Source organism: Doryrhamphus excisus, chromosome 1 (assembly GCF_030265055.1).
Source record: "Doryrhamphus excisus isolate RoL2022-K1 chromosome 1, RoL_Dexc_1.0, whole genome shotgun sequence".
In the NCBI taxonomy this organism is placed as follows: Eukaryota; Metazoa; Chordata; class Actinopteri; order Syngnathiformes; family Syngnathidae; genus Doryrhamphus; species Doryrhamphus excisus.
The window spans coordinates 3,535,822-3,551,157 of NC_080466.1; the positions used below are offsets into that span (position 1 = coordinate 3,535,822).

Consider the following 15,336-nt stretch of genomic DNA (forward strand, 5'->3'; position numbering starts at 1 on the left):
CTAACGTACGCCTACCCCCCATGTTATAGACATTCATGCAGTTTGAAGACATTTATTACACTAAAAAAAAGCAGCTGCTCTTCCCCCATCGGGAGTAATATTGACATTGATACGGTGGTAAACATGTCATAGGTGCAATACCAAGTTTGTGCATTGTAGATTTATAGGTTATCATGCCCCCTCATCAGTAAGTTGGTCTCGGTCTGATACTGACACTTGGGGGCATGATACCTGGCCTGATACCAGACAAACCATGTGATGATCTTATTATCACATACTATTTAATCATGAGCTTATTATCACGTACTATTTAATCAAAAGACCATTTTGTTTCCAGAAAATGTTCAGTTTATTAAATGTATTATATCTAAACAGTGTAAACACAATAATTGCAAAAATATTGCAACAATAATATTTTATCAACAGTCTTATCTTATGTCTTATATCTTATATCAATGTCTGACAATTAAAGTTCCAATAATCAAGTTTGGGGTTTTTGGTTTTTTGACTGGAGAAGCACGAGGCACTAAGCACTCGTGCGCTGTTCTCTGATTGGTTGTTTCACGGGCACGATACCAGAGCAGCGCGCTCTGAGTGGACAGCTACGTGGGCTGATACTGGACATGGTTAAACTCTATATTTTATCAGTATCACTGCCCTGGGCTTTGACACAGTATCATTTCGGCCTTTTCCCGTATCATTCATGGGCGGTTTCTAGGGTACAGGGATAATTAATACTGTAGTATGTGATAATGTACAGCATCCATTATATAAATGATACAACTAATGTCCAGGTTAAATTTGAACAAATATTCAATCAATAGTTGAGACTTTTGACACAGCATTAATGTCATAATGTTATAGACCTATCATGGACATACACGTTTGTATAGAATACTTGACCATTCACAGGCCCACATCCATTAGCATGTGCCTATGCTGAGAAAAAGTTATATTGTCATTTAGAAATGGTTGGATTTGTCAAGTGTCTGTCATACAAAGAACGTGTTGTGCGGTATGTTTATTAACAGTCAGGCTACTTCTTCCGTGTAAAAAGAGAGCACACATTTAAAACAACATTGAGAAGATAATATACACCAGTCCTCAGTCGTCAAAGCGGACCGACCGACATGCATTGATGTCAATAGAGAACTTTTTGGACGGTGCACTAAACCCAAGTCCTGCACCTCTGACGTTACAGTCCATTCTGCGTGTGTGGGCACGCTGAAACTCCTCCATGAGTCCTTTCTGTAAACCCTCCTGCGCATCCTTACAGAGTGCCATATTTGTTTTTGCCGTGTCCGTGGTGGTGGAAGCTGACTGGAAGCTCTTCTTAAAGCCGCCCATCAATCTGAGGAACCTGTGCTGCTGTTCGGAGCTTTCAAACTGGGCGGTGCCCCACTGGCCAAACTTCTGAGAAGAGGAAATTTGGGAGACAAATATTAGAATGAGAGTCAAGTCCTGCAATTTACCAAAAGTCCACAGAAAGAAGGATCACTGACTGTAGGTTGGTTAGCTTGTTCAGGCCGAGAGGCCTTGTCAATCTCCATCTGTAAAGCCTGTCGTCTTTCCTGTGACAAAGCACAACATTTATTTCACATTGCTGAATGTGTAAGAGAACACCTTAAACTTGATGTTTTATATTAAAAGGGGACCTAATGTACTCATTTTCGGCCCTTTGTATCGAGTTGTGGACGCCTCTAGAGTAGCTACACACGATAACACACAGAAAGCTTTCTAGATCTTCCTGATTCTGCGCCTCTTCAGCTTTGTTTAAATGCTTCCTGCCCAAACGATCTGTGTAATTTACTCCACCCCCAGCTCTCTTCCAATCCTGTGTTTGGACACACTCCCAAGCGCTCCCGAGGACTTCAGGATTGCTTTCAGGGCTTACTTCCAAAAGCGCAAATCTCAATATCTGGCATCATTTAACATGAGAATACACTATTGGGACAACATGTATACGTCAGAAAAGAGGAAAAGTCCATTTTAAGCACAACTACTGCGGTGTAAAGTATGCAGTAGTATAAGAACAAATGACACTAAAATATTGGAAAATGGCTACCAGTGAGCAGAGATAAAAGATTCCTTGTAATCTATTAAAAGGGGACCTATTCTACTCATTTTCGGCCCTTCGTATTGAGTTGTGGACGCCTCTAGAGCAGCTAAACACGATAACACACAGAAAGCTTTCTAGATCTTCCTGGTTCTGCGCCTCTTCAGCTTTGTTTAAATGATTATCCTGCTTCCTGCCAAAAACGATCTGTGTAATTTACTCCACCCCCAGCTCTCTTACTGTCGAGCCCAACCCCAAGCGCTCCCGAGGACTTCAGGATTGCTTTCAGGGCTTACTTCCAAAAGCGCAAATTTCAATATCTGGCATCATTTAACATGAGAATACACTATTGGGACAACATTTATACGTCAGAAAAGAGGAAGTCCATTTTAAGCACAACTACTCCGGTCTAAAGTAAGTATGCAGTACAGTAAACCTCGGATATATCGGACTCAATTGTTCCCACTGGTTTTGTCCGATATAAGCGAAATCTGTTATATGCGTATACCGGAAAATGTCTGTTTTACGCATATATCGGATTTATATCCGGTATATGCGTAAATCGGATTTTATCCGTTATAAAAAGGCACTTCCTTGACTATGTTTCCAATGTACCTGGACGCGCAGGCAACGCTGCAAACGCTGCAAATGACGTCGTATAGCGGCCTGTCACGATTCGGCGAATCGGAGCGCCACGATGCGGCCATCCGATATATGCGAGGGAAATTTAATGGAAATGCATTGGAACGGGACTGGAGATTTTGTCCGAAATAGGCGAAATCCGTTATAAAAAATCCGATATATGCAATGATTTTTTCTTGGAAATGCATTACAGAAAAATCGGTTCTTTTTTATCTGTCCGTTGTGAGCGAATTTCCGATATATCCAAGTTCGATATATCCGAGGTTTACTGTAGAATAAGAACAAATGACAGTAAAATATTGGATAATGGCTACCAGTGAGCAGAGATAAAAGATGCCTTGTAACCTATTAGTCCAAATTCCTTTATGGTATGTGTAAAGATACTTCCCACTGGTGCCAACCATTTATATTATATACATTATATTGATTAACAGATAAATTCCATTGATATTAAACAGCTATTGGCCATGGAGCAGTGTATCAAAAGTATTATATATGTAACTGCTGGGGGGGAAAGGGTCATTCAAGCAACAAGATGTTCGTAAAACTGTATTGTAGATTTGAACGGTTAACAAAATGGTCACCTGGTTGATGGTAACCTCGTCCGTGTTTCCAGTCTTCGCCGACAAGAAGACCACATCCACTTGAGGAGCATCCTGATACATGAAGCCCATCACATTTTACCAACAAATAAATGTATATGTAGAAAGATACAGAGATGAAAAAAAGACAAACAACTCACCAAATGCTCTTCCAGCTCTTCTTTAATTTTCTTTTTTGCACTTTTTCTTTGTGCCGCTTCTTGTTCAGAGCTCTTCTTTTTGCTTTTCTTGCTCGGTTCCTTGTCTTCAACCTCTAAACATGTAGGTTCCGCAAATTTGTCTTTCTTCTTCTTCTTCTTTGTAGATTGCATGTCTTCTTCTGTGCTGACCACAGAGAATTTTCTCTTAGCCTTTTCTGCTTTTGTCTTTGGAGTTAGCCTGGTTTCCTTTTTCTTTGCAGCTTTTTCCTCCTCCTGTGGTTCCTCTTTAACATCAGCGTCAGGTTCGATTCCACCTGCCTTGTTTTTTTTCTTCTTCTGCTTCACCTCCTTGGTCTCCTGTCCGTCTACTGTGTGTGATGCAACTGCACGCTCAGCCAACTGGACTTTTTTTGTCTTTTTTGTTGCAGTTATTTCATCCTTTTCAGTAGTGCCTTTTTTCCTCTTTGTCTTGTGTTTCATTTGCTCCTCCGCACTCACATTTTTGTCTTTCTTGCCTTTCTTTGGCACCTTCTCTCCTTCTTCCTCCTCCTTAACATGTTCATGTTTCACCTTTGTCCCCTCATCTTGTACCGTTTTCTTCTTCTCATTCTTTTGGATGAGTCCTTTGTCATCTGCAACTTCGGTAGTGTTTGTCTGAATAATCGCACTTTTCTCTTTCTTGGCTTTCTTTGCCACTTTATCTTCCTCTACTGTAATGTTTGCATCTTTGGTTTGATTCTTCAACTTTTTCTTTGGACTTTTTCCCTCTTCTTTTACTGGTCCCAGTTCAGTCCCCACCTGCTTGTCAGTCATCTCTTTCTTTTTTAGCTTATTTTTCTTCACTTTTTTGTCGTTTTCATCCATAACATCAAGACCATTTGTGTGATTCAAAAAGTCAGTGACTGATTTCTTCTTCTTTTTCTTTGTCTTCTTCTCTTGCACCTCACCTCCTCCTCCCTGCCAAGACTCGTCTTCTTTAATTGTCGAGTCCTGTTTTTTTGCTTTCGTCTTTTTCTTGTTATCATCTGCGGCGTTTGCAATTTCACATGGCAAGGTCCGTCTTTTCTTGTGTTTTTTCTCTTCAAGATTCTCACCGCCCTCCTCCTCGATCTTCATTTTCGCTTTGCCCTGCGGCCTTTGAACAGAAGAGCTCCTGTGGTTTTCCTGCGCAAATAAAATACATGTTAACCATTCAATACCTTTTTTTTTCTAATATGATTACCACTCAGATGATGCAGTGGTTGTGTGTATCAACAAACCTTCCACCACTGCTTAGGGAGAGATTCTTGATCAACGTCTTTTTGCAGAACCAGTCGCTTCACCTATTGGGAGAAGAAAACCAAACTAAATAGAACTGGCACCGAATACAGTGGAGCTTCTGTGTTTGTGATTAATCTGTTCCAACGGGTTGTCTAAAACCAAATAATAAAAAAAAAACTATTTTTCCCATAGGATATAATGTAATTCCAATTAATCTGTCACTCAAAAATGCCAACACAAAGCACGTTTGACATAGAATGATTAGTTTTACATGCAGGAATGCCTATAAATTACAAATCAAAGGGATAACATTTACAAAACAGAAAAAAACAAAATAACAAAGTTGCTGTAATAGGAGACCAGGGTTCAATTCCACCCTCGGCCATCTCTGTGTGAAGTTTGCATGTTCTCCCCGTGCATGCGTGGGTTTTCTCCGGGTACTCCGGTTTCCTCCCACATTCCAAAAACATGCTAGGTTAATTGGCGACTCCAAATTGTCCATAGGTATGAATGTGAGTGTGAATGGTTGTTTGTCTATATGTGCCCTGTGATTGGCTGGCCACCAGTTCAGGGTGTTGCTGTAATGGTATGAGAAGACAAAATATTATGGAAATAATGTCATAATTACGAAGAGAACATTTTCTCGCAAGATCCTGTGACCCCCCCGCAATTAAAAGATATTTGGGTTTTTTTTTTTAATTAACATTTTTTATTACACACTTGAGTCTTTTCTCACTAAAATATACAAATAAAACAGTTAAAATTGTCTTTTAAATGAAATTGTGCCCAGGTTATGAATACAACCAGGCTTTACTGTACCTCGACATAACTTACCTGATCAATAGCAATCTTGCTAGATGTTGATGGAGTCCTTTCAGAAATAAAGATCACTTCCTCATCAGAATCCGTCTGAAATGAATGAATGAAATAAACAATGTAAGTAGTTTTGCCTTTTTCAGTGTAGTATTTTTAAAAGAAGTGGCACCTGGTTCCAGTCTCTCTGTTGCAGTTTAATTTGAACAGCATATTATGCTACCACTAGCTTTATAAAATAATACTAAGTTATGTGTTTACACTAAATGAGACTAAAGAAAGGTTCTACTATAACTACAACGACATTGCTTGCATTGTGTTGGACTTTAAAATAATGCTTCAGTAGCATTACTAACATGTTTTCATTGTGAGTTTAAAAACACAAAGAAATCTGCAATCGTGTTGAGCGGAATGTGTTGATTCGAAGCATGCTAGCTTTCACTGTGTTGCTACGAAGCGGCAAATAAAAAGTAACATTTCTTAACGAACGCGCAGTCAAACATAATAAGATATATACATATATATACATTGCGTACATGGTTTTATAATACAAATATGTCAGTCTTTTCACTTACTTTGAACAACTTATTAATTCACGTGTAAAAGCGTTGATCTTCTGAACCAGGAAGTAGTTTGGTTCCGCTTCCGGTTAGCAACGAGACGCGCGTCCAGGCCGACGAGCTGTGGCTTATGAAGTTTGTACTGTATATGTAAGTATTTATCACCATTATTTATGTTATTTCAGTACATTAATTGTTCGTGTCATTTCTTACATTTACAATTCAAGTTTCACGTAATCGAACTAGTATTGATATTACTGAATACTGTATGCGCAGTCATTATTTTTTGTTGTGATAGTTTATTCAGTAGATTCATTATTAGCTAATGCTAATAGCTTAAATTCTAACAAAATGAAAATAGCTAAATTAGTACCGATTTCACACATAATTAATCTTGCTTTTGATTTATTTATTTTGTGTACATGTACAGTGAGAGCTAATTTAACTGGAGTCAAATTCCTCATTTGTGTAAGCATACTTGGCCACTAAAGCTGATTGTCATTTTCAAAACTGGTAACAAGCGTCAATCCACTAACTACCAAGCAGTTTCTTTATTGCCACAATTTTCTAATATCATTCAAAATCTATTTAACAACAAGTGAGAGACATGTATAAATTAGAATGAATTACTCCCGAACAGTAAACATTTTCAACTCATAACCGAGGAAATGACTAACGCTGTAGACCATAGAGAGTGCAGTATTTATAGATTTAACAAAATCATTTGAGAGAATTAATCACAGTATCTTAAAAGTATAACACCGTGGAGTCAGAAGTTTAGTTTTGAATTGTGTAAAAAGCTACTTGGCAAACACGATGCAATATATGAAGCCAGGAGTTCAAGTTGAAAACTATCTGATGGCATACCCCAGGGGTCTATACTGCGACCCAAACTATTCAAAACTGTAAATGTCATATATTAAGCCACAAAAGACCTAAAGCTAATTAGAGACAATTCTACCACATTTTGTTCTGGAGAAGTGCTAATACATACATATGGGGTAATACAAATAGACGGCAAAAATAAACAACATAAAGTGGTAAGAAATACTTTAATACCAAACAAATGTGTTTTTTTTTTAAATTTTACTATATCTAAAGTATTGTGCAGAGATATTGTGAAATAACTACTATAAAAGTACTTCACTGACTGAGGTCATTTAAGATAATTCATAATACTGGTTATAGAGAATGTACTAGCAATTGATGTTAAACTATGAGGGTGGTAGGATTAAATAAGCTTTTGGGCCTGTGAAATTGTAAATTGCAATGCATTGTATTGTATGTGATGTACATGAAAGCTGATGTTTACCAGTCTTTGCCATATTGCTATCATTACCTGACAACAAACATAACCAGCGAACTTGTATTATGTATGTATTACCTCGGCTTTGCTGGCATCCGCAAAGCAGGAACTTGGCACCCTCTTGGCAGCTGGAAGAATCTTTCATGGAAATACTTTATTCTCTTATTGAAAATATATTAATGTGTGGTTTCTGACAAATAAAAATAACCAAAAAATAGTAATAATAAACAATGAAAAAGGACAGGAGACAAATAGCAAATGAAGGCAACATTTAGGAGAAAATGTGCACTGATGTATTAGCCACTCTGTGCAAATCACATTACAAACATTCATGTTATGCTGCCTTAAAACGGTGACAGTGCAATTGCCATTAAAGGTAAATACCAGTGCTTCTCACATTTGATGAACAAACTTGATTAAAAGTCGATTAAATCATAATATCACGTAATCATGTACACATAATGTTTGCAGGATATAAAATTGTAGCATAAAATCTCACTCACAAAAGCAACATTGCAGAAACCTGAACAATAGCTCATTAATTAGCAAAAACAGATTTGGTCCAAAATGTTCCCAGTGATATGATTAGATTGGCCTTTAAGTAAAATTGCTGTTTCTGCTTAAGGTTTTAATATTCATACATTTGATTTGAAAGCAAGTTTTCTCTCAACTTTTACCCCCAAAAAATAGTAAACGGTTGCAGCAACACTGTAACTGTGGCAAGAACAGTTTGTTCACTTCTGGAATTGCAATCAATCAATCAATCAATCAACTGGTTGAGAAGACTGTCAACACTGACGTCACACACTTATGGCAGCTCCAGTTGTATTAAAATAATATTTTTGGTGACAGAATAAAAACCATCTGTCTCTTGATGCAATTTTTGTTACTGATTTTTCTAATGTTAATCATTTTTTTTCACCCCGTATGGACATCCAAATCCTAGAAAACACTGAAAATCCAGACAAAAATCCAGTACGTACAATTTTACTGTTACAAGATAATCCATCTGAAATATTACCACATACAGTAGTGACCAAATTAGCTCTGATAAAGTGCAAAATGGCAGAGTCCAAGATAGCTTGGATTTTATATGTACATATTTATATGTAAACGCTCACCGATCAACCATTTAGGTACATCTGCACATTGAATAAGATCCGGTGCGAGTTTTGATTGACGCTGTTAGATGCTGTCACAATATTGTGTAATATTGTGGTTGTATAACTACGCATTATACTGAATTGTTGAATTGTTTATGATACTACACAAGAGCAAATTGATCCAATTGTTGTTTTGCACCTAAAATTGTGCAGGTGTACTTAATGTTGTAGCTGGTGAATATAGTATTAAATGGCTTTTTAGTCACCCACGTGATGCAGACTTTCTAGACATGTTTTTCTGATAATATCTGTTAGCACTCTAAATGGAAGAGTCAAATGATGAAAAATACATAAAAGGACATGTGAGTCGAAGCAAGCTTGGTGGGCTGTATGCAAATGGAATGTGAATTCACATCCTGCAGATTTGTATTGGTCCTCCTTGGAACACTCCCTGACAGTGTGTTTACATATTAGATACAATGTGTGATGACGGCCTTCAGTTCAAACAAAATGTCCTCATCTTTTTTTTTTTTTTTTTTTTACATTCAGCAACAACATAAATACACGAATCTCATTGTGCTGTCGTCAGTCCATCTTGTGTGATATGTTTTAGGCATCAGTTAGGCATCAGGAAATGAAGGAGCAGACGTGTGTGATGTCACGTTACCACTTTACCAGAGTCGTCTTCCAGTGTAGTTAATAGGAGCCGTGGGCATCTATGATGTGTGGAAAAGTCAAAATGAAAAAGTCAGATGAGTCCATTGATGACTGAGCTATTTTTAAACGGGTGTACTCACCGTACCGCCATTCATAACAAGAGCCATTTCAGTCGGTTGGTAGACATGACCTCTGAAAGCGATTCCGGGGCGAATGCTCCCGTGACTGCTTGGGTAGTTTCCACTGCGGAGACCTGACAGACAGCACGGTAAAAATGAAAGGAGTCAGTCACCGTAACTGATCACTAAAGTAGGGATTCTCAACCGGTGGCTCGTGACCAGACCGTATTCGGTGTGTTTTACGAGCACATCTCTGCGACTGACCTTTCAACTCACCAAAAAAAAAATTCCAGTGTGATCGGCGTCTAATAATATCATGGTACATACCATTTCTGGCTAACTTGAACATTTTTTTTATAAACATTTAAGTGCATATAGTGCACAGGCGGTGGCACGGCGGTCGAGTGGTTAGCGCGCAGACCTCACAGCTAGGAAACCAGGGTTCAATTCCACCCTCGGCCATCTCTGTGTGGAGTTTACATGTTCTCCCCGTGCATGCGTGGGTTTTCTCCGGGTACTCCGGTTTCCTCCCACATTCCAAAAACCTGCTCGGTTAATTGGCCACTCCAAATTGTCCATAGGTATGAATGTGAGTGTGAATGGTTGTTTGTCTATATGTGCCCTGTGATTGGCTGGCGACCAGTCCAGGGTGTACCCCGCCTCTCGCCCAAAGACAGCTGGGATAGGCTCCAGCACCCCCTGCGACCCTTGTGAGGATAAGCGGTAGAAAATGAATGAATGAAATTGTCCGTAGGTATGAATGTGAGTGTGAATGGTTGTTTGTCTATATGTGCCCTGTGATTGGCTGGCGACCATTCCAGGGTGTACCCCTCCTCTTGCCCAAAGACAGCTGGGATAGGCTCCAGCACCCACTGCCACGCTCGTGAGGAAAATGAATGAATGAATAGTGCACAGGCCATACTCAATACTATTATTAGACTTTGATTAGGGCTAGTTAAAAAATGGATGGCGGCCTGCATTTGGCTCGCAGGCCTTAGTTTGGTCACCCCTGCTTGAGTGGGGATGTAACATGCCGTCGGTGGCTCACAAAATGGTTGGTGAGCAGGAGAGGCTCACTAAAGAGAGAGAGTCTCATCACTGCAGGTCATGTTGTGCCGTGTGGGGGAATTCAGCCCACAATGCAGACTCCTAGGTGTGATGGTAGCACACAGACTGGGAGGCAAATTTATTGTAATACAGAATGTGTATTACAAGAAACTGGTTTTATTGTTGTGAATATTTCTGTTTCTTCACTTTGGTGTGCACCCTTGGCTGTGTTTTGATGAGTCCAGTGTTCTTGGCGTGACATCACAGCCAAGATGGCTGCAGTTCAAATAACTTGCAGGGGTGTGTTTGATTTTGCGTCCTGAGCACTTTAAAGTGTGATGATGTGTTTTACTAGTGCAATATACGTGTATCTAATAACAGCCATTGGATGAATTACAGCCATATTTGACATACTGCATGTGACAATATATCTATATGGTATAAATATGTAAACATTTTTTGATAACTTTTAAAGGGGAATAATTATGCTCACTTTGTATATTGAGTTGTGGACTCCTATAGAGCAGCTAGACTTGATAACCCACACAGAAAGCTTTCTAGAGCTTTCAGAATCTGCACCTATTCCAGCTGTATTTTCTTCCGGGTTTGATTTATTCCACCCACAGCCCGCCTCCAGGCCACACTCAGCTTGCACAGCTAACAGCTTGTACAGCTTGTACCCGGGCACTAATGAAGTCACTGGTTGGATTGAGATGGAGATTTCTCACAAAGCTAACTGTGATGTCACAGTGAGCTGGTGTTAGAAAAAAAAACTCTCTGAAACCAACGTTCAGAGCCCAATTGTCCCATTCTTTCAGGGCTTGCTTCTTCATTATCTGATACTTTGGCATCGTATAACACAATAATACAACATTTTAACAATATTTATAGTTCAGAAAAGTGTAAAAATTTGTGAATTAATCAAGTTTATCTACCTAGCTTTCTGTACTCTGTACTACAAAAAAGGACTTTATTTATTTTAATAATTTTGTACTCGGGCGGCACGGTGGTCTAGGGGTTAGCACACAGACCTCACAGCTAGGAGACCAGGGTTCAATTCCACCCTCGGGCATCTCTGTGTGGAGTTTGCATGTTCTCCCCGTGCATGCGTGGGTTTTCTCCGGGTACTCCGGTTTCCTCCCACATTCCAAAAACATGCTAGGTTAATTGGCGACTCCAAATTGTCCATAGGTATGAATGTGAGTGTGAATGGTTGTTTGTCTATATGTGCCCTGTGATTGGCTGGTGTACCCCGCCTTATGCCCGAAGACAACTGGGATAGGCTCCAGCACCCCGCGACCCTCGTGAGGAAAAGCGGTAGAAAATGAATGAATGAATAATTTTGTACTCATTTACATGCCACAGAATTTAAACAATTTGCGTTTCTCCGTGGTTGCCTAGCAACTACACACTTACAGCTGGTTTTTGCTCCCACTTGGTGTCAAAAGTGCGACCTCCTATGTTCCACTTTTAAGACCGCGTTCAAACAGAAATGTGCAACAACAACACTGACAGACACACACATAGCGTGGGCGTACTTGCACTGTGCTCCTCCATAGAAAAGGCCTGGTTTTCCTGGAAGGCTTGATGAGAATGTGCAGAGAGCTCGTCTCTGAAGTGTGGAGGAGGTGTCGTCTCGCTGGTGTCAAAGAAATCTTGCGTGCCACATTGTGGACGGTTCCAGAGGCACAGGTGGCTCTCTGGAATGGCGTGGAACAGCAGCAGAATCCAGCCCTGGACGATGAGGGCCACCGCCAGAGCAGGCTCATCCAGAAGACGGTCTTCTGCCTTTTCCGCTCCTCCGCCTGACCTCCCCGCTTTTCCCCTGAGCCTCACCGCTTGGCTCCCGTAAAGATAGAAGCCGAGCCAGGCCACCCAAAGCAACGCTGATGCAAGACTTGCCAGGAAGAGCCATACTGCGTTACATTTCCATCTCCTTTTGTCGTTCTCTCCTTCTCTATCCTCCTCACTGTCATGCGGTGCCTCGACTCCAAACTCGCCCCCACATAACACCACCCCTAGAGAGAGCCCCATAGCTATGAGGAGCAGCCCTAGGGTGTAGCTGCATGTCAAAGCAAAGTCCAGAGGTGGATATTCACAGGCTGGGTGTCCCTCCCTGACTACAGTGAGAAGGACCCATTCAGCAGAGATGATCCCCTGAACCAAGGCCAAGGCCAGGCCAAGTGCAGCCAGCGAGCTACCTGAGGGGCTTGACTTCCCGACCACCAACCTCCTAAGACGCACACCTTGCACCAATAAGCTAGAGAAGCACAGGGCAAAAAGGGGGCCCCAGAAGGCCCTGCGAATCACACACAGAATCTGATTCTTTCCCACGAGGAAAGCAATAGAAATTAGGAATATTCCAAGTAGCGTGCCCAGGAGCAGGAGAAGCGGTCCCACGCCAGATCGTCTGGCTGGGTCAGAGATCGAGCGCAGTTTGACGAGCAGGAGCGTAGACAGGATCAGCGAGGTGAGGCCCCCGCTGCAGGCCAACGCCTCCAGAACAACACCCCACACTGACTCCAGGTCACACAGTACTCTGTACGAAGGTTTCACATTCTCACTGCATCCCAGCGGAGGAGGAGGTGATGGGTGCGATGTGCAATAGCCGATGAGCAGCAAGAGGAAGATGGTGAAAGCGTTGACAGCCATCTTGAAGGGATAAAGAGGAGATGAACCAGTTAAATAAAAGAGACAAAAGACAAGGTTTCGGTCATCACAGAGATGAATTAAATGTACAAAATATGCATTTTCAAAAGCCTGTCACATATCAGACATTAATATTCTTCTCTTTGGAAACACACTCATGCACTCACGGCACAAAACAGAACTGCTTTTAGCACTGGGCAATAGTTTCCATGGTAACGGAAACAGCGTGGGCTGACATCGTACACTGGGCTTTGAGATGTCGAGCTTTAGGAACCAAAAACACAGACACGCACGCATCTGATAATTAAGCATACTAGTGAGGACCTGATGTAATAATCTAGAATTTTTGTAAATCAAACACAGCAGCAGAAACACTAACATTTACTATATTTATGCATCTTCCAGTGAAATTGTTCCAAACTTACCTTATTTTAATAATTCATAACAAAGAGGTGTCTCATTCTTCCATTCATCCTTTGGCACCAAGTCAAATTTTAGGCTTGCAGAGACCAAACAGCTTCCATGTTGCATTTGAAAATGTCCCGTAAGTTCTTTTGTCAAATAGATGACGTCTGGCTGCTGCTGAGCCGCAACAACTTCCTCTCTTCTCCCTTTTTCAGTGTCCTCTTCCTGGCACCCTTCTATCCCTCCGCTTGCTCCGACTCAGTCTGTCTGCTTGTTTCTCTCTCCCTGCTTCATGCTGACTGTGCGGAGGTGTCAACAGAGATGCAATCCCAGCTTTGCTGGCGCTCACCCACACATAGGAAGCAGGGACTGCTGGAGCGCTCGTCTAACCAGGAAATAATGAGCACTCCGCTACACATTCAAAGTTGCTGTAGTCCAACTGTGTTATTTGGCACTTGTAATTCAGACCACTCAAGTGAAATAGCGTCACAACTTGGACTTAAGTGAGGATAGTTGTTCACCTGATTTTGGTCAATAATTGGTCAATTCTTCATTTCAAAGGTGTTTTGGCTCGTCAAATGAGGAGGGGATTTGGAGACACGAAAGCAGATGGTCAGCGCTCTGAGGCCACGTGGCTATCCTTGTAGGAAATGTTACATAACAGTCTATCTGGCATCATTTAGCCAAGTCTCCCATTAGGGTGGACTAATCTCCTGCCCTGGAGATGAGCTCTTGTAGGTCTGGAGACAGGACGGGATCTGAAAGGGACCGTGGCAAGCGGCAGGAGATATAGAACTTGGCAATCAAGCCACTTTGGATCAGTGTTGCTGGCAGATACGCTCGTTAGTGACAGATTATAGTCAGACACCTGGAGAGGCCAAAGCTGGTTTGTGTTACACAAATAAACGCAGAGAGACACACAAACAAGCATGGAAGTAAAGGAGAGCAGACGTGGGAGTTACCACTTTGATTGGCAGTTTATTTCCTTGACAAAGGGTGAGCTAAGTGCATCGTGGTGGCTGCAGATACCAGGCCTGGAGTTGCTATTTGACAGAAACTGGTGTGTCTTGTAAAGGGGATGCTGGGTACCTACCTACCTGTGGGTACCTATAGGTACTTGAGTGTCAACATATGTTTTCAGGACCCCTTACTGGTAATTGTAATGGTAATGGTTTTATTTCATTTGAACATGCATCAGATTACAATTGAATGCATCACATAATCAGTTCCCAGTTCCACATGTCCAAAAGGAGTAGGAAGAAGCAAAGCTTATTAAATCCTACCCCTCCATCTGGTACTTTTACAATCAGTAACTGTTACATTTGTTCACTTCCTGCTTTCCATAATACAGTTTGGTTTTTTTTTGTTTGTTTTTTTTCGTTTTTTTGTTTTTTTAATAATGCTGTAATGATATATGTATGATATATATATATATGATGTAATGTTGTAATGGTAATGGTAATGGTTTTATTTCATTTGAACATGCATCAGATTACAATTGAATGCATCACATAATCAGTTCCCAGTTCCACATGTCCAAAAGGAGTAGGAAGAAGCAAAGCTTATTAAATCCTACCCCTCCATCTGGTACTTTTACAATCAGTAACTGTTACATTTGTTCACTTCCTGCTTTCCTGATATGGTTTAAGGTTTTTTTTGTTTATTGTTTTATTTATTTTTTTTATTTTTTGTCACGTATCGAAGTAGGAGGTGATATGAGCATCCAATGACATAATGGGTACCATAGTGCGTGTCAATATAGTGATATATATAGCACATCATGACTGGTTCAAGACTCTTCATCCTTGTATATAGCAAACATCAACTGCTTGTATTGTTTCTTGAATTGGCTCATCGTTGTGCATTGTTTGATTTCCTTACTCAATCCATTCCATAGTTTGATTCCACATACTGAAATGCTATGGCTTTTTAACGTAGTCCTAGCATAGAAGTGTTTCAAATGTAGTTCTTCCCTGA

The 15,336-nt window shown here is 40.7% G+C and overlaps 2 protein-coding genes across 2 annotated transcripts; both read right to left on the minus strand.

Moving 5' to 3' along the window:
* Window positions 1–122: 122 nt before the first annotated feature.
* Window positions 123–6,179, minus strand: knop1 (lysine-rich nucleolar protein 1). Its single transcript, XM_058090359.1, has 7 exons — window positions 6,089–6,179; window positions 5,535–5,609; window positions 4,700–4,762; window positions 3,441–4,604; window positions 3,283–3,354; window positions 1,503–1,571; window positions 123–1,413 (listed from the first exon to the last, which is right to left on the minus strand). The coding sequence occupies exons 4-7, from the start codon at window positions 4,554–4,556 to the stop codon at window positions 1,105–1,107; spliced, it is 1,566 nt and encodes a 521-aa protein (XP_057946342.1). The 5' UTR covers window positions 4,557–4,604; window positions 4,700–4,762; window positions 5,535–5,609; window positions 6,089–6,179; the 3' UTR covers window positions 123–1,104.
* Window positions 6,180–7,649: 1,470 nt separating this feature from the next.
* gprc5bb (G protein-coupled receptor, class C, group 5, member Bb) lies at window positions 7,650–13,917 on the minus strand. Its single transcript, XM_058090385.1, has 4 exons — window positions 13,380–13,917; window positions 11,844–12,957; window positions 9,280–9,392; window positions 7,650–9,198 (listed from the first exon to the last, which is right to left on the minus strand). The coding sequence occupies exons 2-4, from the start codon at window positions 12,955–12,957 to the stop codon at window positions 9,154–9,156; spliced, it is 1,272 nt and encodes a 423-aa protein (XP_057946368.1). The 5' UTR covers window positions 13,380–13,917; the 3' UTR covers window positions 7,650–9,153.
* Between the last annotated feature and the right edge of the window lie 1,419 nt (window positions 13,918–15,336).